Source organism: Lipophrys pholis (genome assembly GCF_963383615.2).
Source record: "Lipophrys pholis genome assembly, chromosome: 4".
Lineage (NCBI taxonomy): Eukaryota > Metazoa > Chordata > Actinopteri > Blenniiformes > Blenniidae > Lipophrys > Lipophrys pholis.
In genome coordinates this window covers 30,721,156-30,748,120 of record NC_137637.1, presented here as the reverse complement: position 1 = coordinate 30,748,120, position 26,965 = coordinate 30,721,156, and the positions used below count along the sequence as shown (strand labels likewise).

Below are 26,965 nucleotides of genomic sequence, written 5' to 3'. Positions count from 1 at the left end.
AATTGCCTAAACTACACAACATATCTATTCAGAATCATTGTGGTAAATATTTGGACAGGAAATTAACAAATAATTTTGCCTAAGAGAAATTGCCAAATAGGGAAGCATTTTTAATGATTTGTCCTCAGAGTTCCAGAGTTTGGAATCACAATATTTGATGAAAAGTTGATGTTTGGCGGTACCACAAAGTGGTAATTAGAAGTACTTTAGCTTCCTGATTGGGTAGGAGTGAATGTTTGATGACGAGGCACACGTTGTGGAATGTGTCTTGAAGGTCTATATTATTAGGTTACACAGAAATATGCGTGTTTGTAGGGTACTAATGAACTAGAAAATAGGCGAGGGACTAGTTACGCGGCAAAAAATGTCAGGAAAATAAAAGTGGCGCCTTGGCGCTAAGAATGGTAGAAGTTTAAACTTTCTATTTAACTCTTTAACCAGCAGGGGGCGACATTGCACTGAACCTGCCTGTTCTCGTTCCACCACGCCTGTTATCGCGATACTTGTGCCGACATTTCATGCATCCGCAGCACCCTGCAGAGAGAAGAAGAGAAAAGAGCTCCGTGCATGAGTTAAACACCAGTGTGTTTGTTGACAAATTCCTCGGTAAGAATTCAGCAGCGGCAACCCGCTTGATGACGCTCACACACCGGGAGCGGAGTGCGCCTTTTGCCGCTGAAAAGCACGGCTCTTGTCGCTTCTCCGCTCCAGCACACTCCTACAAAGCGGCTAGGTGGCTAAGTGAGCGCAAAGCCTGTCAGACAGCTAATTTAAATCAAAGTCATTTACGGTTTGTCCTGTGGAATAGGTAGTGAGCTTCGGTCCACTGTGTTTTAATATTTTCCAAGAGCCTGAATACAGATCTGTGCCGTGTGATGTTTTTAAAGGAGCAGTTAAGAAGGGCTTCATCAGGCCTAATAAAATGGTGCCTAGCTACCGCTAGCGTGCTAACCGTGATTCAAAGTTGATGCTTTTCATTGGGAGTTAGCTCGTGCAGTCTCCTTTATGTGTGGACCACAAACTGTATGTAAAGATAACCTTGTACGGACTCATGAGGAGGGTTTTGGGTTCAGTTTTTGTACCGTTTTTGTCTTTACCTCTGTTTAGTTTTTGGTTCAATGATTACGTAAAAACACGCCCCTGGCGTCATGACGTCACAACCCATAACAAAACAACCGCTGATGGCGGCAGGTGTTTCTTAAAAAAAAAAAAAAAAAGTGTCATGAAGGTGCTGTTGCAGTGTTTCTGATGGTTGTTGACATTCTACACCAGGAGACACAGCTACTGCTGTTCTTGCCCAGTGCGCTGACTCTGGTCATTTTCTTGCTGATTTGTTCTGCTGCTGCAGCCCATCTGCTTCCAGGTTTGACATATTTTGCATTCAGACTTGGGTCTTCTGTAGATTTGGTTGTTCTGAATGAGTATGCCAGTGTCTTATTTCCTTTGCTGTCACTTTGAACCAGTCTGCTTACTCTCTTTTGACCTCTAGCATCAAGAAGGGATCTTCTCCCAGAGAACTGCTGCTCGCTGGATAATCTTTCCTTTTTCACCTCGTTCTGTGTGAAGCCAGAGATGATTTCATTTGAATGCTTTGGATTGCTGCAATGTGAATGGCTGATTACATGATGTTTCTGCCCAAAAAAATTAACCGTTTATTTGCAAAGTTGCAAATAGATCAGTAGATTTCACTTTTTTAATCCAACTAAATTTTGACGTTGGATTAATATGTAGTTTTATTAGTATATGTTTGCAAGTTTTTAATAGAAAATACAATAAATATATGATGCGTAACAAGGAGAAATCAAATACATTACTCCACTATGTATGTGTATTTGTTATGTGCAATGATTAGCATTATGCAATGCATCATCAACAATGCAAAATATTTAGAAAAAAGAATTTATTTTATTCGGAGAGCGTTGGCCTATAGACTGCATGCAGTGAACAAGAGTTCATCCGACTTCACTGATCTATACTATGACATGAAAGGCCTAAATTGACTAACAGTTTAAAAACTGAAAAATCAATTCATTATTATTTTTATTATGATGATAAATTTTTTTGTTTCTAAATTGAAGAAAGCAGTTAAAAAGCCCCCCAAAAATTGGCTTGACTTGACCAACAGACCCCAAAGAAAAGCCTATATTGATCACTTCAACCTGAAAATATAATACATATGTCATTACAGATTGACTTTTTTTTTTTTTTTTTTTTTTTAAACCTGCCTCTTCAGTTCTTCCTCAAAGTACAGTTGTCTTTTTGCCAGAAAAATAATTGTTGCAGGTCCTGTTAGGATGTTTGTTCCTAATGTTTCACTTTGGCCACAACGTGAAGAACAGCTTTCATAATTTCACCTCCAAAACGGAGGATTTAAACTTTGCAATTGAACACAATTGCAGAGTTTTAGAACACACTTCAAAACACTCTATATACGTGCAGAAACGTTTTATTCTTGATCATTCTGCTTTGGCACTGTGGGTAAAAATATATATATTTTTAAAAAGTACAGAGAATCACGTATGGCTAAACCTGTGTTGTTTGTAATTCCCATTTTATAATTCCGCCCTTGTTTTTTTATGAACAATAACATTTCCAAATTTGCAAGAAATACATTACAAGCTTCATGTCTAAAAGAGGTTGTAGTTGTTTGACATGCAGGTCCTCATTTGAAAGATGCTGAATAAAGAAAGGGGGACTCACGTACACAGTTTCTTGGATGTGTTTTTTTTTTTTTTTTTCCTGATGTTTTTGTGTGTGGATCACGGTGTTAAATCTGCAAGTCAGGGGAGCTTCATGTAAGCTGGACAGGGACGTTTTTTTCCAGTTGTGAAACGAGGGGTTAAGGTAAGATGTGAAAGATGGGCTGTATCAAAGCCATTTAAAGCGTAAATGGAGGCTAATATGACGGACGTCGTCCTTCCAGCCTGGTTCTTCCAGTTTTTTTTTTGTTGTCCTGTGTGGAATGCAAGTTTGATGTGGGCTGGTGAGCAATGGGTCGCCAATCCCTTTTGATTAGAGTCAGTCTTTCTGATGAACCTTTTGCTTTCTTGTTCAATGAATTTCCTTTAGAGGGTTTGATTCTTGCCAGTCACGTTTTTTCTTTTATCAGGTTGTATGAGAATTGCATTGAGAATTCTGTCTGGTTTGCAGGCTGTATGCTTGAAGTTGCTTTCTGTTGCTTTTGAACTTGTTTTTTCCTTTCTGCCTGACTGGAGAATGATGCTTCTTTTTTTTTTTATCTGCATCTGGTAATTTGAGTTCCTTTGCGGTTTTCTCTTTTGCTCTGTTTTATTCTCTCACTGTTGTTGATGTTTCATGTGGGTTAGTTAATTTGACAACAAAAAGTGATGCGAGGAGTTGTCTGGAGGAAACTGACAAATGTCTAAGTTCTGGTTTTGATATGGCTACATTCTGCATTAACTTGGAGTGGTGGTGATCACAACAGATTTTAAGCATATTAGCAGTTTTATCTGCAGAGTGTATGTGAAGAGTTCGGTAAAATATTCATCTCAGGGTGTGATACAATCATCGGCGGAGCGAGCCTTGTTCCTATACCGCTGGTGCTAAAATTTATGTGGTTTTTTTAATCTGCATTGGCTGACATACTCCTCTGCACTTCATTGCTGTTAAGATGCTGTCTTTACTGCTGTGCTGGAAATCTCTTGCTCATGATGCTGTGGTTTGCATAACGCTAATGTTGCTGTTATTGATGTAATCATAATGCGATCCTAGTTGAAATTGTGCTTATGTGTTTGGTTCACATGCCTTTGACATTGCTTTTGTCAAAATGTTAACGTTGCTCTCACTGCTTTGGTTGATGACTTACTGCTGTCGCTCCTGATCTCAAGATGCTGATGTTTTGTTGATGACGTGCTGTGTTGCATATCTGCTGGTTTGACACTTTGTTCGTGCAGTGGTCGTTCCCAGCCAAAGCAGAAATGCTTCCTGAATTCTCAGTGATGCTGAGGATCAAGATCTCATTGATTTTGCTGGTGGCTTTGGGCTTATTACATTGTGTTTGCAGATTGTTGCTCCTTTTTTTGCCGGGTGGATGTTGGTTATTGGGCCGTTGAAATAGCCCAGCTTGAGCTGTCTGGTTTCTTCATGAGGAAAGATTTCTGTTGGATTTTCACTACAGGTTTGAATCATGACGTTGTCAGGTAACCCTGACAGTACATCAGCTTATCTGTGGTTTTAAACTCTCTCGGGTTAATTACTGCTATTCTTGAGATTATGACTGTACTGTTATTGAAGTAATTTTGTTGTTGGACAGAGGGCTTGGAAATAATCACTGGGCACCTCAGCTGAAATTGAAGGACATATTTCATCCACATTTAAAAGAAAAAAAAAATACAAGTTTGAAAATGGGTTTTAAATAGAATCCAGTAGACATTTGTTTTGAATCCTATTGTAGATCCTAACTTTTAGAAAAGTAAGCTGTATAAAAAAAAAGTGTCTTGAAAAAGCCTGGTGGTTCCATTTAATTCATTTTATTAAAACACTTGTGCCAATGTAACATAAGAAAATATAACAATTTAAAGAAAGGTAGACTGATAGACAAAAGCAAGTGCTTGATGAAACAGAAGCTTTGTAAGTTTTCACTTAAAAACGCAGCCAATCTCACTGTTGGGAATTTTCCACCAAAACAAAACCAGGTGCTAGTTCAGGGTCGGTGCTATTACCAGTTCTTAAATGCACACCGCCAAAGAACCGGTTGATTTTCCATTGTCAAGGGAGCTGGGTGAGAGCCACGTCATTACATCACTCCAAAACGTCGTACGTCACAGGTTTTAACCAATGTGGCGCCGGCAGCGCACATACAAGGAGCCAGACTGTATACATCGGTTTTGTCCTGGTCAGTCCACCTAGTTTGGCTTGCAACTCGGATGCAGACCAAAGAGCAAGAAAACATTGCATCTCCTCGTTGCTCTATTGGTGTGTTTTCACTTCCTTTTTACTTTAGTATGGAGCCCCGGAGTGGCCAGAGAAAAAATAATAACGCGTGGGAACGAGATCATAAATTGTTCCCTCAAGTTAATGATGCGTGGGAACAAGATAATTTAATCCGTGGCCACAAGATAGTAGCTTCTTCCCTCAAGTTATTAACTTGAGGTAATGAAAGTTGAGTCTCTTATTCTCGCGTTATATTTTTTCACCAATTTCACCTCCATCCCCATCTTAATTGCTGTTATGGACGCTTTGAGATGAAATGATGCGGACCACATTAAATATTGGTGTTTTCTAACTAAACCATGTGAATTACAGACATGTAAAACTCATCTGGGTCCAAAAAGAGAGGATGTAATTCTCAGCAGCTCTGATTCATGTATCCCCTCTTTACCATAAATTAATATGCTTGGGGTTTATTTTTCAACATTTTGCGATTACATTGTGAATTTCTGCTCCTTTCACTTTATTTCTGGTGTCTGAATCAAATGCTTCAACATCGGGGAGGAATGGAGGTGTAGAATGATAGAACACAGCTCTTCAGCCATTTCCAATGGCAACACACGTAAACACGCGCTGATCAACAACAAAAGTTCTCTGTCACATGAAGTGCCATTAAAAGGCACATTTCATGGCAAAGAAAATCCAAGCTTTCATTTACAGTAGTATGTAGTTTGTTCAGTCGTTGCTGATTAACCAAAAGTATCATTTCATTATAAAGAAGTTCTGTGGGTCGAAAGTAGTGGGGCGTCTCATAGCAGAGCGCAATGCAGCCCGCATGCAGACCTCAGCCTGCGGTCATAACGCCATGCAAGAACTGGAAGTGAGGTTACTTACAATGATGTTGCAATGAAAAGCGTGAAAAAAATTGCTTCTAAATTCTATACCCGACACAGAGTTTGTGTGACAGCGCAGGTGAACTGCAGCACAGCAGTTCAATTACAGCCACCGGCTCTGTGATCGCGGATTAAATTATCTTGTTCCCTCACATTATTAACTTGAGGGAACGACTTATTATCTCGTTCCCGCGTGTTATCTTTTTCTCTATAACCACTTTGTTGCTCTGTGTTCGCTGTAGATTTCAAAATGCCGGAACAGCGTCTCTTCCGCCTCGTAAGAAGCGATTAATTCCACCCCCAGCTGATGACATTTTCAGATCCCGCTCTGGCCTCGCTCTGGCCAAGCAACAATTTGGGGGCCGGCTTAGCACCCGTTAAGACTCTGATAGGCCGGGGCTTTGGTGGTGGAAACGCAAAGAACTGGTGCTAAATTCAGCCCTGGGCCCGATCTAGCATCTGGTTCTTTTTGGTGGAAAAGCCCCCTGTGAGGATTTCCAGGGTGCAATCAGGCGCTGCTACATGCTCGCATCACAAATCAAGAAATTGCGAACGCAACAAGAGAAAATTCCTACATAGTATTATTGTTCTGTTTTAGTGTGTAAAACATAACGCATTTTATCCTTCGAAAATTGCTCTGAATTGGTTTAATATTTGTTGACTAAGTAATGTACAAACATCGAGAAAGGTTTGGCTATTTGAAGCATTTTGTTAACCTGAAAATATTTTCTTGAAGTCTTCCAGTTGATGTCCAGGCTATTTAATCAACTTCATCTGTGCTATGTTTTTTTTTTCATGTTTAGGATTGCATATGTTGTGGTCTAACATAAGGCTGATGTGCAACATGATCCTTTGTTTTATTATTTCTGAGGCGGCTAATTTTGATATCTTAAACAATGCCTGCAAAGGGTTTGTTTTAGTTTTGTTTTTGGCGAGTTTCCTCTAAATTTTGCTATACTGTCACCCCTTCCCCTAACCCTTTTAAAACACAGCTGGTTTCCAGATGTCAGCACCCACAAATGGGCAGTAAATAATTGATTGAAAAACAACAACAACAAAAAAAGGTTTCTTTACTGTTCTTGAGTAAATCAAATGTAAGAAAGTAGTTGACTTGTGCCTTCATTGGTCTGCAAAGTCATAAAAGGATCCACTATAAAGATGTCTGGACACCACTGATCTCCTTCTTTCTGCTCTTCATCTGACGGTAGTGTTGCTTTTTCCCCAGGTTGTAGGGCTGTTCTTTAGCAGTCAGTATGGCGGTAGTCATCAGGCTACAGGGTCTGCCCATAGTAGCCGGCACCATGGACATCAGACACTTCTTCTCTGGCCTTACCATTCCTGACGGGGGCGTGCACATCGTGGGGGGTGAACATGGTGAAGCCTTCATCGTCTTCGCCACTGATGAGGACGCTCGACTGGGGATGATGCGGACAGGTGGAGCAATTAAAGGCTCTAAAGTGTCACTTTTGCTTAGCAGCAAGACAGAAATGCAGAATATGATTGAGCTCAGTCGCCGTAGATTTGAGGCAGGAGCAGGGGCTGTAGAAATGGCTGCACCTGGAGGGGGAAATGCCAACCGACAAACTGGAGCCGCCCCCATACCCACAGTACAATCTGGTGCAGGAGGGAGAAGCAGTAGCCATGGAAATCAGGCATTCAGTAACACTCCTGTCTCAGTGACGGCAGCAAGTTCATCTCAAGAGCCACCAAGCAACAAGGCAGCTGCTAGCCTAGCCAGTGTGGTGCCCAGCTTCCCGAACAGTTATAGTTCTGCCCCCACAATTACAACAGCTTTGGCATCACTCAATGCATGTCCACCACCCATCCCTCCACTTCCCAGCATGCCATCCATGCCACCTATGCCCACACTTCCCACCATCCCTGTTCCTCCCCCTGTGTCCTCTCTCCCTCCTGTTCCTACTGTCTCTCCATTGACCCAGGGCCCACCAGTGCCCCCTATGTCACATCTGCCCCACATGTCTTCTCTACCGCCATTCAACCCATCTCTTCCTCCACCAGCAGGACTGGCCTCTGGCCTCCCTCTAGGATCACCTAACCCGATGCTGTTTAACCCTCTCTCTCCTTTGGCTTCGTTTGGACTCCAGGCCCATATGAAGGCCGCCGCTGCTGCTGCAGCTACTGGCATAGCAGTGGGCAATCCTGATGAGTTATTTGTTCTCCTACAGAACCTCCCATTTTCCTGCTCAGAGATGGAAGTTAGGGACTTCTTTCGGGGTTTGGGGGTGGATGGGGTTCGTCTGTTGCGGGATGGGCAGGGCCGGCCGACTGGCAGAGCAATGGTCAAGTTTTTCTCGCCACAGGACAGTTTTGAAGCTTCTAAACGAGGAGGTGGCATGATGGGCCAGAGATTCATTGAAATCACTCCAAGCTCTGAGCGTCAGTGGGCTACCCTTGCAGACAGTGGTATGGGTCATATTCATCATATCGCCGGAAAATTGCATACCAGCAATGAGTCCCACGACCATCACCACCGCCGTGGTAATGCTGGGTCTGGAGGCAGAGACCAGCGAGGACGGTCACGATCTCCTCATCGACAGGACTACTGTGTCTACCTAAAAGGCCTTCCATACGAAGCTGATAAGAAACAGATTAGGGAGTTCTTCAAGAATCTGGGTGTTGTGGAAGACAGCATTTACATTGCTTACGGGCCTAATGGTCGAGCCACTGGAGAGGGCTTCCTCGAGTTCAAATCGGAGCAGGACCATAAGAGCGCTCTAGGAGCCCATATGCAATACATGGGTACCCGCTTCATACAGGTTCATCCAATCAGCCGAAAGGGGATGCTTGAAAAGATCGACTCAATCCGCAAACGTGAAGCTGTAGGTGATGGAAAAAATCAAGATGGAATGAAATCTCCTAGGAATTGTGCCCATATTACCAACATCCCCTATAATATTTCCAAGAAGGATGTTCGGGCTTTCCTAGAAGGTTTGGGCATCTATGAAGACACCCTTAAAGTACTGACAGATAGCAATGGCAATGGTCTGGGGCAGGCTATATTCCAACTTCAAACTGAGGAGGATGCTCGCAAAGCTGAAAGACTCCACCGCCAAAAACTCAATGGCCGTGACGCATTTGTGCATCTGGTGACCTATGAACAGATGAAGGAAATTGAGAGAAATCCCCCACCCCAGAACAAGAGGGGCCAACGCAGCCACAACCAGCAGCATCAGACTCCAAATCAGCACCAACACCAGCAGGCCCAGCCTGGTCCCCCACCGGCACAGATAAGTCCTTTTGCTGGCATGGGTGGGGACGAGTTTAACTTCCTCAGAACCACCATGGGCAACATCAATAGTTCCCCTTTTGTGACTCCATTTTCAGCCCCAGGGAATGGGCTTGCCGGCCCTCCTCCTCTCCCCCCATTGGCCACTGGGCTTGGTGATGTGAATCTGGGCGTGGCTCCACCTCTAGTTGCGGGTCTTCCTGGAGCACCAATCCTGGATCCCCCAGGTTTTCGTCCAGGGCCTCCGGGAGGAGCTCCATTCAATCAGGATGGACTGAGGGGCTTGGTGCCCTTTGAGAATACCAACAGAAAGGGAGCTGGAGGACAAAACCGGGGTGGAGGGGCCAACAACAACCAAGGGCGCACAGGTAGCGGACCACCTGGTGGACAACAGGGCTTCTCTCCTGGGCCTGAAGGTCTGCTCACCCAGCCTCCCCCCGTAGGACCCGGCAATCCGACTGATCAACGTAGTGCTGCTGGCCCAACAGTAGTAAAGCTTCAAAATATGCCGTTTACTGTCACTGTGGATGAGATTATGGACTTCTTCTATGGTTATCAGGTGCTGCCAGGCTCAGTGTGTTTACAATTCAGTGACAAAGGCCTCCCAACTGGTGAGGCAATGGTTGCCTTCCAAAATCATGAAGAGGCTTCTGCTGCAGTTATGGACCTTAATGACCGACCGATCGGCGCCCGTAAAGTCAAGATAAGTCTGGGTTAAAGCGCCACCTTAATCTAAGACCGAAAGACTGTAAATAGGATTTCATTTTTGCCTGGATCAGGAGTCCAGGTGTGACAAAGCCAATTAATCCATACATAATGAACTATTAGCAGCACATTTTAGAACTGTCCTTGTCCTGAGTGTCATTCATTATTGAAGCTCCTCTCTCTGTAGATATCGGCAGTTAAGCCCACCCCGCATTTTGTTCAAAAGGAAGACTGTGATTCAGATTATGCTTTTTTTTCCCCCTGCAGCTGCTCCACTAACTTTAGTAGCACAAACTGTTGATGACCATGGTTCGACGATGTTGTTGATTAATACAGTGGCAAAATTGATCCTTTCGTACTCAGTCTCTAATCACAATGTTAAATCCTGAGTTGGCGCACTGAACACTCTGCTGTTCGCATTGGTAACATGATTGTAAAGTGGCTGAAAAACATTGTTGCTGTATACTGTTAAGTATGCTATGCTGCTATGGTTTGATATTCACGTCCTCTGATGCTATGGTAATATCTTAACATGCTTTCTTACTGTTGCTATTGTAAAGTGATGAACAGTATGTTGCTTTGATAAAAACAAAACAAACAAAAAAAAACCGTGAATGTGCTGTTTCAATGGTAACATTGTACATGCCCTGTTGCTCCACACACACACTGCTCTGGTAAATGCTGTTACTGTGGTTTAACATGCTGTAGGTGGAGGCCCTTCTACTACAGTGCTTTAATGCTATGGTAAAGTCTTTACATTCCGCATTGGCATGAACAAAAATTGATCAATCTTAATGACATTAATGTGTTCTGAATATGGTAAAATGTTGACATTGTTCTATGTTGCAATTGAGAGAAGCTGGAATGGAAAGATTGCTGTATGTCAATTTAGGACTCTTTATTTCTCCTCTTTGTCACATTTTTATAAGATTGCTGTATTTAAATGATGCCCCCCACCAACTCCACCGCTTACTCTTCCACAGCACATGCTCACTAAGCGTTTGAACTTAAGAGGACTGAGACAAAGTTTGTGTTTTTTAGTTTGGTTGCTTTTTGTTCTATGTGTGCTTTTTTTGTGAATGTTCTCCCTTTTTAAGCCCGTTTCTTTTTAGTGTCGTTTTGACCAAACTTGTATAATGGAATAACCATGCGTGATGTGGAGTGTCCTTCGCTTTGGCAAATAAAAGGATGTTCCTCTACCTGCAATCAGCTCTTTCTGACTTCTCACTGTCTGATGATGGAAACTTGTCTGATTAGAGGTGAAGAGAGATGGAAGAATGGCTGATTTGTTTGAAATGCAGATTACTTTTTTATATTAAATGTAATATTCGCAGGTCATACTATACAAATATTGGTACCGTACAAGTACAAGCAACATAGTTTACAACTCTAAACCAAACAATAAGGGCCACCATGTTTTTTGTATTTTATTCCTGGCGACATCCTGGTCGAGCAGTTCTTATCTTCTAGCAGTTAAACTAGCTGGAAATTAAATGGAAATATTTTTTATTTGATTCATTTAGCCCAATTCAATGTTGCGTTATTGTCCAAGGTGTGATTTGCTAAAAAGAAAAACTTGAGGGGGATCTTTGCTCAGTGTAATAAATCTTCTTTCTGCTCATTTGTTTTCCATTAAAAGAAAATAAATGCCCCCCATAGTGATGCCATTTCAGCAGCAAAGTAGAAAAACAAAAATGGCATAAAGCTCATGTTGGTATTTGGTATTTTCGTTATATGTAATACAGGCAAAAATATAACTTGCCAATAATTCAATGAATTAGAAAAATTAAAGTTTACTATAATTGAGAGTTGCATAATATGTATCTTCAATAATTAATGTGACGACAATTACCCCATCAACTATTATGCGCAAAATCTGGAAGAATGTTTTTGAATTGGTTATTAAATCGAGATTTTACCATCAAGATTGTGTAAACTGATAATTCTAAAGGTTTTTGGAGTGAAAAATAGGTTGCTGTGGAAACGGAGTCCATTATTGTTGTTCCCTTGCAGCATGAAAAGAAAAGAAAATTTAGGCTAAACAATTCTTAACACCCAAGTCAGCTGTACAGCAGCCATGCTTTCAACCAAAGCTTTTCTGGCTGATTTTGACGTTGCTCACCTCAAATACTGTGAGCTTGTATGATGTTTCACCCTGGTCTTTCCAGTTTTTAGCTCTTACAGTTTCCTGTGAGTTTTGTGGTAATCGATCCGACCAGTAGAAAGCATCATAAGTAGTTTTGACTGAAGAGGATCCATCAGCCTTTGCAGGAAGTGCTTAACCTAACGGGTATAAAAATTAATGTGCATGCACTTTTAAAGTCTGTGTGTGAAATAAGTATAACGGGCCTCAATAAAGTGACGTGAAACACCAACCTGAATGATGGCGGCACAGATACGTGTGGTTGATAGATTTGTGCAGCAAATGGGCAAAGTGTGTGGGAGAGTTGAATAACTGCATGGTGACTGCACTGACCTGTTACTCGCGGAGCTGCTGAAGCCCCCACCCCCACCCCAACCCCAACCCCAACCCCAACCCCCCTTCTCCTCCTGATTAACATTCAGACCAGGCAGATCTGCAGGTGAGTGACAGACGTAACAGGATTCATAGAAGCACACAGTTATCACCAGCATGTGGACGTAAAACTTGGGAGATCGTCAACAGTAATGTGAAGTAGGATGTTGGGGTGGAATCCACTATGCAGCATTAAGGCTACGTAAATGAAAAAAGGAGCTTCTGGCCAGGAGATGGTAACTAGTACAGCCGTAAAGCCTTGATGTGAGTCAATAATAGATCATATCCTGTTGATGGTGCATGTCCTTGGTAGATGTCAGGACATTGCCTGTGGACAGTGTGCTGCTGATTGTGCGGGGTCAGTGAAAAAATGGGTGGTCTCAAGAGGATAATGTGAGTAGATATAGAAGCATTTGTATAGTAGTTTGATTTCTCCATGTTTTTATTTATGCAGACATTGTTTTTTGTCGAACATTTGTCACTTTGGCCAGTGCAAATGTAGAATTTTACTCTTATTGTGTTCAGGTCTAACTGAAGTGGCCTTGTCGTCTCAGGAAGACTTCAAACCCGGGCTGAAGCGTCTTTATGTGCAGTTTGCTAGTTGTCCTATTGTTTTTCAGGGTACTCCACCTTTTCCCCACAATGTAAAGACGTGTTTCTTAATTTGACTGTTGGTTCTACATTGGCTGCATTGCATGGTTGTATTGTCTATATCTCTATGTTGGACCTGTTCAAGGTGTCTCTCATCCAGTCGGCTGGGCCAGGCTTCAGATCCTACAATTCTACTCTCAATGAAACTGTATGGGAGACTGATGATTAGTTTTTAGTTGTTGTTTTTTTGAAGCTTTAATAAAACTACTCTCTGTAATCTTTGGTGGGGTTTTGTGTATATAAATGTATTGTATTCATTCCTGAGTGGATATGTTGCTCATTGTTGCTTGTGGTTATTAACAAATGTGATTTTAGCAGCAGGGACAGCCCACATCGTCTCACCTGGACTTCAGTTAGTCCACAGCTTTACATTTTTCACTCCAGAGTTTAGTGTGACGTATTTGGGATGCTCACATAATGGATGATGCTCTTTAACGGAGTGTGCAGAACTGAAGCAGGAGGTCACGGTGTGTTTGTGAGTCATTTCACACAGATTAACAGATCTTTTCTACCTTTTTATAGATTTTTCTTTTTCTCATGGCTGACAGGCTTTGCTTTTCCTGCTGGTTTGGTGTTATGACACTGATTTGTCCTAATAAAGTCAAAGGATTTCCTCCTCTGATTGGATGTCAGCTCATGCAGTGTTCAGGTTCTTCACTTCTCTCACTGGTCATTTTCCTTAAGCTTTCTCCATGTCCTCTGGTCGCCGCCGCACATCTTTTAATTTCATGCAGAACGCATCCAGCCGCTGCAGCAGCATTTCAAGTATGAAGCCTGGATATTGGCATGATCATGAATTCTTCAACGTGAAAGTAGATCAACTTATTCCCACTTGTGGAGATTCCACTGTCTTTTTGGCACTCAGGCTTACAACAGTCATACGTCCCCACCAACAGTCGTCCTTGTGCCATCTCCAGTAGAAAAAGCAAGCATGGTCTACAGGCGACCTTGAGATAGTATTGAGTGATTGATTTGGTGGCATGATTATATAATTTACCTGATAAATGTGAAGATGTTTAAAAAAAAAGTGCAGACAATCAAAGGGGAATATAGTTTGCACTATGTTGTGTTTTTAAACCAGGGGGTGTTCAGTTTGACTCCTATAGAAATAATTTATCAGACTGCTGAATTAATATGAATATTCCATGAAAACTACTGAAAATCAATGGAAGTCCACATGTTTTAATTTAATTTAAAAGTGTCTTAATAAAGTCCCTGTTATACAATCTCCCAAATTACATTCGTTTTGTTGAAGTTCCTCTTCGCCTTTAAGAATAAGAGAGTCCCGGCTCATTCATGGAGCACTTTACAGTCGTAACATGTTAATAGATTAAGGGAAGAAAAGAGAAAGTACTTTTAGTCCTACTCTCCTCTGTTTAATTTTTTGGCATCCATGTCTCATCACGATGAAATGAGTTGCACTTGGGAGCAAACAACTTATCTGTGGCACACAGAACACTGACCAAGAAAATACAGATCTAAAACTTTTAAAAATACCTAATTGCTCAATTTTAATTTATATTAATATGCTGATATGAATTTGTATGCAAAACAAATGTATCTAAATGTGCTAAAATACTTGATGCACATCAGAATTATTGCAGGCTTTTTGCAGCACTCCCTAGCAGTTAAACTAGCAGTGCCAATTAAACACTTGTGTTGAATGAATTCTCAGACATGCATTACTTTGGAAATAAATGCTGTCAGAGAGCATGCAGCTTTTGTTCAGCTGGTCTGGAGAAAACTGGAACTGAATTTAGGGCTGCTGTTTATGTTGTTTCAGCATTAAAAGTGTTGCTGTGTTCTGATTGCTGTTTGTGGCGCACCTTCCACACGTTGGAAAAATAGTATGGTTCATTCCTACACTATTGGGAAGAGTATGCAAGCATGGTTTAAGGTCATCATGCTCCAGTTGTCTTTTTCTTTGTGCTGTGGTGCTCGTGCCATGTTTCAAATTCAGATGTGCAATTTTGGAAAAGTGGTTTCTGCTCTTGCCTCAAAAAGTCAAAGTTGTGGGTTCAAAATATGGTCTGGCCCTTTCTGTGTGAAATGCTCTGCGTGGTTTTCTCTGGGTCTTCCTGTTTCCTCCCACAGTCAAAACGCTTGTGAGGTTAAGTGATGAAGCTGAAACGTGTGTGTGTGTGTGTGTGTGTGTGTGTGTGTGTGTGTGTGTGTGTGTGTGTGTGTGTGTGTGTGTGTGTGTGTGTGTGTGTGTGTGTGTGTGTGTGTGTGTGTGTGTGTGTGTGTGTGTGTGTGTGTGTGTGTGTGTGTGTGTGTGTGTGTGTGTCTCTCCCTGGTGGTCTGGCGCCCTGTTCAGTGCGTGCCCTGCGGCCCTGATCTGGATGTATAGAAGATGAGAGATGATTGAGTTGAATTGAATTTTTTTCCTGTTTTTGTGAAGTTATTTATTGATGATAAATAAACAGTTGACTCTTCTCTTATTCTAACGGGGCGCGTCCGTGGGCTTTCTTATCTGACGTCATCACGTCAACGCTCCCTGCGGGGCGTGATTGACAGCCTTATCTTCCAATGAGAAAAGCGGACTGTAGCTTGCTTGTCCAATCAGAAACTCGCTCGTTTTGCTGCCGCTCCCTGTTTGCTGAAGCATATAAGACACGGACATCAGCGGTAGTTTTCTGCCTTCAGTCACGATAAAAAACCTCTTCTGCGGTTTATTTCGTTTGGTTTTTTTTTTCAATTAGAAGCTAACACCGTTTTCAGGTAACGTTCAGAACAACTTCTGGGTGTGTTTTATTTCACAGTGTGTATCTTTATCCTGTTCCGGGGACCGTGGGAGTGGTTGTTCCCCGCCCTGCTGTTTGTTCTTGGGGGGCTTAAACGAGATAAAACATAAAGCCTTAGGTCAATTACAAAGTTTATATTAACAATTGTCTTTGTTTGTAGGTGTGTGTGTGTTTGTGTTTGCATATACTGCTGGTTTGGCTGGTCTCAGGGCTTTATGGAAACCGCCCATGTCCTGTCATGCTGGTGTTGCGTTCACGCGCCGCTGCTGGCTGAGCTCGTTCACGTTGATTCAGAAACACATGGAGTGTGTTGACTGAGAACTTTTAAAATATCATCTGAACATGTTATCTAATAAAAAGAGAGAATGATTGCAACAGCCCTGGAGAAAAGTGATCTTTAAAAGGGTCTAAAGATACACCCTCTAGTAAGAATACTTAAGAAAGTTTGAGAACAAATTTGAACGTTCAAGCAAAGCTGCATTAAAACCACTTGTGTATTTACCATCTGTAAATATTTGTGAACAATAAAGTTAGGGAAGGTCTATTTGAAATTCTCGTGAATTTGAACCAAGAACAAGACTGCCAGCCTCATGAGTCACACCATAATTTGACAAGTGTGTTGAAAATGAGCAGTTAAAAAAAGGGATCAGGGTGCTACAGGTCGCTGTGGTTGCTTTCTTTGGTTAATGGCGCGTTTTGTTAGTAGTGATCAAAAGGGACACTGCTGTTTCTCTTGGAAACATCTGATAAAAAAAAAAAACCCATATGAAATAGTATTCATTCCCGAGAGGCAATCTGAGTTCACTCAACGTAAAATTTCATAATCAGAAGAATAAGGTAGTTTTTTAGTGTTGTATCCTCCTGCTTTGTAGAACTGTTTTGAATGTCAAACTGCTTGAACGCTGCAGAGAACATAAAGAAGCTCAAACACAGACTGTATATTATGTACACGCAAACATGTTTTAGTGAAGTTGGCAAAAGTTTTGTTCACGTAGCACCAACTTCAAGTTTCTTTACCTACACGTGAAACGTGAAGTGGTTGTGGAGAAGCGAAACGGTGTGTTTTTTTTTTTTTTGACGCGTCTCTTCTCTTGATGCAGTGGTTGTCGGGCTGAATGCCCAGCTCATGAGTTATCATGCTGCTATATGCTCCCTGTTGCCGAAATCAGAGGTTTTACCTGTAAACTGATACGTGTTTAAGTGGCTCAATATATATATAATGCTCGATCCCCTGTCAACCCCCCCCCCCCCCCCCCCCCAGATGGCGGCGAACTGTGTCTCGAAAGTGGAGCTGAGCATCTCCTGCACGGACCTGCTGGATAAAGACGTCGGCTCCAAGTCCGATCCCTGCTGTGTGCTGCTGCAGAGTTCTGGAGGAAACTGGACCGAGGTAACGTGGCCATCACAGTCCAGGATAATCACATTTCTTTGAGGTTCTGTTTTAATTTTTGGGGGTTTTATTTAATGTAAGGGGGAATAAACTTAAACCCGTCTCTTTCTCTGACAGCTGGGTCGCACGGAGCATTTGACAAACACCTCCAGTCCCTCCTTCAGTCAGCACATCAGAGTGGATTATCACTTCGAGACCGTTCAGAATCTGAAGTTCGGTGTCTACGACATCGACAACTCCACCGCTGACGTCAGCGATGATGATTACCTGGGAGGGGTGGAGATAACACTGGGCCAGGTAAACGACAAACGCTACCGGGATTTCTTGACAAACAAATGAACAGACCTCTTGTAGAGTTTCCATATCAGTGGAAGAGGCTGAAGAAATGATTTTCACTCCCCTCATAGATGAGTCGGCATTGATTGAAAACATCAACCTATTTGTTCTGGCTAAAGTTCTTTCGTAGATAGATTTTTTTGTTGTTTTTGTTCCCCAGTACGTTTAAACATATATATAATTTTACACAAATTTTAAGCATTCATTCTTCCCTAAAAAAACAAAAACAAAACACACATTTAGTTGGTCAATCACATTTCTATTTCATAATTACTCAATTGTGAAACTTCCTCATGTATTATAATTTAGTGAGATCCTGCAAGTCATGGTTTTCCTTTTTCTGCAAAAGTTACTAAAGTAGTAAAGATGCAGAACATTCTTTGTTTTCTACAAATGAAGGTAGCGGCTTAATGTTCTTTAATTGTATTTGCATCAGTGAATTTATGTTAAATGTCTGTTTGAGTGAGTCACAGTTTCAGTTCATTGTGTGCCAAAGACTATTTTCACTGTCACATTGTGTGGATTACCATGTAACTGTTCTTCCCTCTTGAGGCCCCATGAAGTCATGACAGTTTCCAATATTTGGTTTCGGACTGATGAAATTTCATGTAATATTTACGGATTAATGTTTTTTTTTTTTTTCTCTCTCTCAAACAAATCCTCCATTTCCTCCCAGTCTTAACCAGGTCTGAGCTTTATGACCAACCATGGTAACAGTTTTTACTTCGTTCAAAATATATGTCAAATCATCCTTGATACCTTTCAGTCAGAAACACTCTTTACACTCTCACCAATGTTTTGTCAGCTTGGGAATGGTTCTGAAATCACACGTACCACATGGTTTACTATTCAGTGCATTGTGACAGAGTATGGAAAGCAATACACTCTGGTTTATTTATATAAACTGAGATCAAATTGCACCATTTGGAAATGGTTGAAATAGTGGGATTCGCATTTGCAAGATGACTGTCCTCGTAGTAGATTATAAAATCCAAAACACAACAAAAATCTCATGTGAAATATTACGTTATGACAAACCGTAGAATTAATACTAAATGTTATTTTAAAATATGCTTGGTTATAAATTTTAGATTAGATTTTATGTTGGCAAATTGTATTGATATTTTGTTTCATGCTTGAGAAATAAATTAGAAAACACCATTACAAAAACACTAATACTGCAATTTCTATATCACAATTCACCAAATATGTGATAATATTTTTGTTTTACTTCACAATAAAACCTGTATTGTGCACTGTGTAATCCCCATACTGCCCTCTGCTGGACTTGGTGTGTAACACACTGACGTGGACGCTTCTACTTCGTCTTTGTGTGTTTTAGATCGTTTCCAGTAAATCTGTGACCAGACCTTTGCAGCTGAAGAAAGGCAAACCTGCAGGGAAAGGAGCCATCACTGTACGTACAAACTGTGTGTGTTAGAAAGTTCCTCGATGTAATCTTTATTAAAAAATAAAATCCGCAGATTACTTTTCAATTTGGATACATCTGATGGGAGTTTTTGTCTTTCATGAATAAATAAAACATGATTGTGATCATTTTCGTTGTTGTGTAAACATGAAATATTTGTATTTGTGTAGATCTCAGCGGAGGAGATAAAGGACAACAGAGCTATTGTGTTGGAGCTGGAGGCCAAAAACCTCGACAAGAAGGTATTTCTGCTTCTACTCTTGTCTTTTACTGTAGTCTTTGTTTTTTTTATCGCCGTCATCCATTCAGGACTGTGTCGCACCAGTTGAAATCTTTAAGTTTTCATTAACTACAAACTGATTTCTAATTTGCGATCATATAAATAAGAGCTGGTTTTACTGCCATGTGCTTATTTGAGTCTGACAATAAATCTGAAATTTGAAAACAAAGACGACGGGGAAAAACAGTCAGTTGTCCTTTTGTAGAGATAAAGTGAAAATTATACCCCAAAATAAATGAGTTACAGGTTGATTTAACAAAACATCCTGCACATGCTCCTGCTGTTCATTGATCAAGTAGAGTATCTCTGTCATGTTTCTGTATATTTCCAATTTGACGGCCTGTTTGTCTTCTGCCTGTTCAGGATACGTTTGGAAAGTCTGATCCATTTCTGGAGTTTTTCAAACAAGGAGCTGATGGAAAGTGGCAACTGGTCCACAGAACCGAGGTACAAACAAACAAAACACACTTTTTATTTTTTTTAATTATCTGGGAAACGTTGAGGTCCTTTTTATTCCACACAAAGAGCCGCTTGACTGAATAATGTGACTCAGATCCTGCAAAGTGGCTTTTAATTTAATTTAATCAGTATCATTCATTATCACTTTGTTTCACACTTGTGCCAAGATAGCTTGAAAATTAAACTTTTTAACAGCGTGAATACAGAATTCAGAACATTGGTTCTAAAGCTTGTTGTATGGAACATCGTCTGTAGAGGAAGAAATGCTGTAGGTTCCTCCAAATCATGATTTGGTTCAAGTTGAACGATTTTGAAAACTAAATAATCAGCCATGTAGAATGCATTTTCAAAAGCAACCTCTTTACGACTAATACAGTATTTTAATGTATTGTTATGGTTTAAAAAAAAAAGAAGAAAGTTGAGGCACGTTTGAAACAAGACCAATTCAAAAAATGCAAATTTTTTCAGAATAAAATAAAAGTGGAACTAAAAAAACAAACTAAAAAACTGCATGGCTGTAGTGAGCCTGTGTTACACTGCAGATTAATTTAATTCATTCATTCATTCAACGGAATGAGAAGCACCTCGAGTTTCTTTGTAATCCTGTGATGAATTTTCCCATTTTCAAAACCATGATTGATATTTCTTCATTTCTGGTTTATTTAATGAACTATTAGACAGTCTCATCCTCACCTGTTTTGTCTTTGAAAACCTTCAATATGGAGGAAGCGATCTTTTGCCAACATGGTAATCGTCTGTATTTACAAATAAATATGAGAATTTGCTTCATACAGGTTTTAAAGGTCACGAGTTGAATTATTTGCTTTCAAATCGAGAAGTGATGAACTTGGAAATGAAGCCGACGGGACATTGAAAACCCTTACTACCACAAAGTCGTAAAATGTGTTGTCACGGTGATTCCGTAAAGATGGTGATGTTTGTTAATTGTGTATTTCTGTGTAGGTGGTGAAGAACAATCTGAATCCCAGCTGGAAAAAGTTCACTGTTCCTCTGCAGACGTTCTGCAGCAGCGACCTTGAGAAGCCCCTGAAGGTTCGACCAGTCCGGGTCCACCCTCACTCTGAACCACCAATCACATCCTCGGTAATCCCATTAAAACCTCTTCGTCCTCCCGCAGGTGAACTGCTCTGACTATGACAGCGATGGATCGCATGACCTGATCGGTACTTTCACCACCAAAGTGTCTGAGCTGCAGAAAGCTGCAAACGGGTCACCGGTGAGTTGACCGATAAATCATAAGTCCTCTGTCGTGTTCTAGTTGGCTGGTCAGACGATTCAACGGTGTCGTCGTCTTCCAGGTGCAGTACGACTGCATCAATCCGGAGAAACAGAAGAAGAAGAAGAGCTACAAGAACTCGGGAGTTGTCTCTGTGAAGAACTACAAGGTAGAAGGCTGCATTACCCAGAAGTCAGTGGTTAAACGTAGTGATTAGGAGGTAGAACGCAGAAAAAGATTCCTCCTGCTTCAAAGTTAATCTGATTGACTTTTTGTTAAATGTTCACAATGTTAGGAGGTTTTTACACCTGCACAATCAGCTTTGCCCAAAAATAATTCTTCTTGCCTTTTTATTTGGTCGATCATATATTCAGGTCACAAATGCAATTGGCCTTTTGGGGAAACCAGTAGACGTATATTCAATATAGCCCAGGTGATGTGTGTTGTTCAGAAATGATAGTAAAACATTAAAATATAACTCTTTCAGGCCCGTGTGTGTGTGACTTTGGCACACCACTTTTATTCTCCTATTTTTCTTTCTGTATGAAAAAAATAAAGCTAAATTCCCTGTGCCTCCTGTCAGATGGAAACTTCTTACTCTTTCCTGGACTATGTGATGGGTGGCTGCCAGATCAACTTCACCGTACGTCGCCGCCGTCGAACCTGGACATTTTAAATGCTTGAAGTTTTGATGAATTCCCCTGCTCATCTTGTCTGGACTCCTTTCCAGGTCGGTATTGACTTCACCGGGTCTAACGGCGATCCCCGCACACCCAAGTCGCTCCACTACATGAGTCCAGATGGGCTAAACCAGTACCTGACGGCTCTGTGGTCCGTGGGTCAGGTAATCCAGGATTACGACACGTGAGTGCACACCTGACGCACGAAATACACACAACGCCATCTTCGCCAGACTTCCCAAAGTTTACAGCTGATTGAGACTCGTGAGCTCAGAGGTTTTTGTAAACTGTTTTCTGTAAAAATTCCTTCTATAGGTTCAAAATAGATACTAGAAAATTTGAATTTAAAAAAAAAATCGGAATCGGCTGCAAAGCTTGGTCGTGACGAAGGCTGCGAACTCTTGTCTACATGTGGTTGCTTAGTTTTCTATTTGGAAATCTTTAGAAAACACTTTTTTCACATCGTCTGCAGACTTTTGGAGGGAAAAGTTTAATTTAATCAGTTTTGTAAAAAGGCTGCAACAAAAAAAATCCACTGTAAATCTTGCTCTTCTCATTCCTTCATCTAACTTTGTTTTTTCCTACTCATGCTGTGTGTACTCAGATTACTTTAGATTAATGGTCTTTAGGTCATGAAGTGAAGGACCACACTGTTCAGTCGATGAAAACTTGATCCGATTCTCCTGAAACCTGATTCTTCCCCCTTTCAGGGCATCAATAACCCTTTGATACATACGTATAAACTGAAAAAGTTTAAAGTTTGTTATTTCTATTGTTTAAATTTTTGCTCTGAATCTTGTTACCTTGATAAGCTGTAATAAAGTCTAATTTCTGGTTTCCAGAGAATAAAATCTGTAATTACATAGTGTTGTTTTGTGTGTCGTTTCTTTCAGTGACAAGCTTTTCCCAGCGTTTGGTTTTGGAGCCAAGCTGCCTCCAGACTATAAGGTCAGCTCTCTAAATGCTTTGTTTAAGACTTTGTTCATCAATGCAATGTGGCATATAAGTATTGTTTGTTTTAAATCCCCTAAACCACACTAAGACATTTGTGTTAAAGTTCATTTTCTGATCAAACTGTATTTCATTTGTATTTAACTTGACTTGTGTTATTGATGTTGCAGGAGGCGAACCACGAATTTGCCCTCAACTTTGACCCCACTAGTCCTTACTGCCAAGGTAAATAAACAATGAAGACTCACAGGTTGATTTGGAGCAGCGCCCTCTGGTGGATTGAACACCAAACGCTCATTCCAACACATTAGACCCATTAAAGTGTAAAAGGCAGAGACGTTGACACGTTTTGACTTGTGTAAATATGTTTTTGAGAGAATAATTAAGTTATTGGGGAGATAACATTGGGTTGTTGTAGTTGGTTGACAATAAGTCTGTACATTTTGTAACGTATCCAGTGGTTCCCAGATGAAATTTCCGTGCCATTAATGGATCTAGTATAGCAGTGAGCTGGTCAATGAAATAACAATGACAACAAAAAGTTACTAACATGAACCATGAAAATTAGTTTTCTTCCACTTTAAGTTTTACTTATTTATCATCTTGAAGTTGATTCAGATATTTAGCCCAGAAAATGCTGGATTAAACAGACTAAACACTTACAAATCAGTGTATTATGTCTTTTTTGTTAATCTCCATGTTTCAGTCGAGCATGTTTTCATGTTGTTCTTTGGTTCCGTCCTCTTCAGGCATCGAGGGGATTGTTGCAGCCTACAGGATGGTTTTGCCTAAACTTGGGTTCTCTGGACCTACGAATTTCTCTCCGCTCATCACCCATGTCGCTTCGCTCGCCGCCAGTGCTGCGCAGGCCAACATTGCTTCTGTGAGCACACACACACACACACACACACACACACACACAAACCCTGGATTAACATTACATTACCAGAAACATGCAGCCTGACGTTGACTGACGTTTGTATGTTTCTGCAGCAATACTTGGTCCTCCTCATCCTCACCGACGGCGAGATCACGGACTTCGATCAGACCAGAGACGCCATCGTCCGTGCGTCCAGGCTGCCCATGTCGATCATCATTGTCGGGGTGGGACCATATGACTTCAAAGCCATGCAGCTTCTCGATGGAGACGACGGCGTGCTGAGGTCGACGGTCGGGGAGGCCACCGCCAGAGACATCGTCCAGTTTGTCCCCTTCACAAAGTTCAAGGATGTAAGTAGAAAACAGTGGTGCAGTTTAAACCCAGTATGACCTGAAGCCAAACGTTTGATGTCCCTTTTCTGTCTGTCCAGGCTCCCACGGCTTCGCTGGCTCAGTCGGTCCTTGCTGAGGTTCCCGGCCAGCTGGTGTCTTACTATAAGATGTTAGGCCTCCCACCACCGAAACCAGTCGCTGCTCCTAAATCCTAAATCCTGCATCCCAACCCCGGGTTCCTCACCCATCGGCCATAAACCCGCTTCCTGCAGTCACAAAGCCCAAGTATATACATAAGGTTTCAGCCCCTTGTCATTCCGAGCTCAGATCCCGCTCCTCACCCTGGAACATTCTTTGAAGACCAACCTGATGTGTTGGCCAATCACAAAGCTGTCAGCCAATCAGGATGAAGACCAATCATCCCCCCCTTTTTTTTTTTTAATAGTCATTTTGCTTCCATTGCTCTTTGCCAAGTCGGATGGAGGAATAAATCTAGATTAGAGATTATACTGACTTCTGCTGCTTAAACTCTAAACTATGCAAATCACACGCATTCGCATGTGTTCAAAAATCTCAGAGCCGCACACGCACACACAGGCCGCCATTTTGTCTCCACATTCCCCCACCACACCACAGTATGGTCGTGATTATCACCTGAACTAAGTTACCAGCTGTAGAATTAGTTTCAGTGAAACTGTGTTGAAATGTTTTTCCCCCCCATTCATTCCAGCATACCCAGTTTTACTACGACCCCTGGTGGACAATCGAGTTGCTGCACCTCCATATGTTTGTGTTGGTGGTGTACTCGGACCGGCTGTGTGCTGGTGCCAGGCTCTGATCAGCTCCGTAGATCAGGTGCCAATACTTTGCACTTCGCTTTTGCACATAATGCTGGAAAACTGTATAATGAATTATATTTTATACTTTAAATCGTAGCTTTGCTCCCGCAGACATATTCTGATCTGTACTGTTCACTTCACTGTTTGCCGATGGGCTGCAGCAGTGAAGTCTGATTGTTTCCGGACTTTTCAAGACTCTCAGTGGTTTGTCGCTTCCATTTTGGCTCCCAGCGCAGAACTCGCCACTCACATTGAGAAACAGTTCGATTGTTCAGCATTAATTCAGTTATTGTGTTTCAGACTTGGATGAACGTAGCTTAATCTAGATGTTATGCCTCTGCAATCGGGTCAAAAATATCAAAATCAGTCTCTTGTGCATCTAGTTTAATTAGAAGTGAAGATTCAAAGCAAAGCTTCGACTTGTGGGTTCAAAATTGTAAAAGTGCCTTATTGGAATCACTCTGACGGAAGCTCTTCACGCTTGAATGTTTGCTGGGAGCCAACATGGCCGCCGCCGCGGCACAGTGACTCGACAGATAAAGCGCTGTTAAAGACTTTAGTGTCGCACGATCAAGCGGCGCCACACAGAGTCTCAGAAAGTCGGCCGTGTTTCTGTTTTTGTACCAAAGATGTTCTTGATGGACAAGATGTCCCTGTAAAAGTCAAACGACCCAAACAGTCCCACCGGTGTCAACAAGTGTCAAAATGCACGTTTACTGCAATAAAGTGCTGCGCTGCAAACGCCTCAACTAAAACCACTTTACACTCGGAGAAAATGTTTTTTTTGTGCGACAACAATTAAGAATGTGAGACGTGAAGTCAGTCCTGTGTGCCTGTCGATCTCAGCCCTTAAACTCTGACACTGTCGGATGTCAAAGAAGCTACGGCGTTAAACAGGAACTTTACCTCGCCATTTTTCTTATTTTCCTTCCGAGACGAGGAGTTTATTTTAGGTCAGATTTTATATTTCATATTGTTTACATAGCTGAGATTCCTTTTCATCGGAGAAATTGTTTGGGAAGAAAAAGTTAATTCAGATCTTATCTCACAGCCGGCCTTGTTTTAGCGTTCAGTGTTTATTTGTATGCGGTGGAAAGGCAAGGGAGGAATTTCTTTGCCAAACATATCAATTGAGTATTTCTCTGTTACTTTGCAGTTCGTCCTCAAGTTTTCTCGCATATTTGTTAGGGGGAAAGAAATGCTAATAACTGCTCTCAAAAGTTTGTGTTCATGTTGAAGGAATATTCTGATTTCAAATGTAGGATGAGAAGCCTCACATGTTGGAGGGTTCATTTAAAAAAAAAACACACACACACACATTGGAGTAAAAGCATAACTACTTAGAATTATGAAATTACCACAGAGATTTTCCAGGAAAAAGTTTAAAAGTATCACAAGCACCAGACAAGTTTCTATTCAAACTACATCAAGTCATAAAATTGGGTAAAATGTGATTTAAAAACTTGCAGTCGTGCGGTGCTGGGGTTTCTTTCAAAAACAAATTCATTCAAAACAATCGAATAATGATGTGAAGATTTATTTTAATTACAAAGAACGACACATCCCACATCAGTCTTTTTTTCTACCCCACTGTGCTTAAAGCATTTGAGCTGCATCGATATATAGCCACCAGCTGTTGCGCTTACTCATTCAGTTAACCACTATTTACTAACCTATGTGACTAAACCAGTATAACCAGTAACATCCACTGTGTGTTAGAATTTAAAGATAAAAAGCAGGGTTCAATGTGGTGCAAATTTCAGCAATAGAGCCGCTGCTGTTAAAACTTTAAATTCCAGTTTATTCCAACCTCCTTTTTATTTGTTTGTTGATGGTGCCTGAGCTGAGCTCCGATATCTGGACGCATGTTTAAGTTTCTGTGTGAAGATCCGATCGATGGCCAGCTTATTGTTTCTATGTGTGACGATTGGGGATCACATCATATTCAGCTTGGGGAAAAAACAAAACAGGCAGCTGTAAAGCTCTGCTCTGGAACTGACCGGCCAATTAACCAATAGTGTTTTCACAGATCTCAACTGTCAGTAATGTTTAATATTGTTTTATCTCAAAAACACAATACGCTCAATGCAGTAATGAAAAATCCAAAACCAACCGGAACAGAATATGAGCAGTAATTTGAGTACTTCAAAACAGTTATTTTCTATGATTTGATGCACATCTTTTTTTTTTTTTTTCAAGTTTTGGATAATATTCCTGGAAAACTGGTTACATTGTTATGCAAACATTGCATCCAGTTCTTATTGACAGCTGTCTGCCTGTAAACACTGCAGCCGAATGCACGCGATCACAGATTTGTTTATTCTAATAAAGAATTCCAAATAATCAAGTCTTGCATGTTTTAAATGCCATAACCTGAATATGCTCTGAACAGAGATAACCAAGATGCTGACATCCATGTGCCTGCGGTCATTGCTGGGACTCACTTTTAAATATAAATTTCTTTTGTAATCGTCAGACTCGTTTGTTTGTATACTGGTGCCGTTTTC

The 26,965-nt window shown here is 41.2% G+C and overlaps 1 protein-coding gene across 3 annotated transcripts; it reads left to right on the top strand.

Moving 5' to 3' along the window:
* The first annotated feature begins 498 nt into the window (after nucleotides 1-498).
* On the top strand, nucleotides 499-25,849 carry cpne1 (copine I). 3 transcript variants are annotated; one of them, XM_080461894.1, is made up of 16 exons: nucleotides 499-606; nucleotides 16,907-17,035; nucleotides 17,153-17,332; nucleotides 18,714-18,788; nucleotides 18,971-19,042; nucleotides 19,444-19,527; nucleotides 20,503-20,592; nucleotides 20,678-20,776; nucleotides 20,859-20,945; nucleotides 21,360-21,419; nucleotides 21,507-21,640; nucleotides 22,350-22,404; nucleotides 22,578-22,632; nucleotides 23,157-23,290; nucleotides 23,401-23,637; nucleotides 23,718-25,849. In XM_080461894.1, the coding sequence occupies exons 2-16, from the start codon at nucleotides 16,907-16,909 to the stop codon at nucleotides 23,832-23,834; spliced, it is 1,608 nt and encodes a 535-aa protein (XP_080318020.1). In that variant the 5' UTR covers nucleotides 499-606; the 3' UTR covers nucleotides 23,835-25,849. The 3 variants fall into 3 exon arrangements, with proteins under 3 accessions (XP_080318020.1, XP_080318018.1, XP_080318019.1); XM_080461893.1 differs by lacking the exon at nucleotides 499-606 and adding an exon at nucleotides 15,478-15,622; XM_080461892.1 differs by lacking the exons at nucleotides 16,907-17,035; nucleotides 17,153-17,332; nucleotides 18,714-18,788; ... (10 more) ...; nucleotides 23,401-23,637; nucleotides 23,718-25,849 and adding an exon at nucleotides 7,009-10,941 and having other exon boundaries at nucleotides 510-606.
* The last annotated feature ends 1,116 nt before the right edge of the window (nucleotides 25,850-26,965 follow it).

Bases quoted from the DNA above. Each gene is read 5' to 3' on its own strand.
- cpne1 (XM_080461892.1), top strand. From the start codon at position 7,037: ATGGCGGTAGTCATCAGGCTACAGGGTCTGCCCATAGTAGCCGGCACC.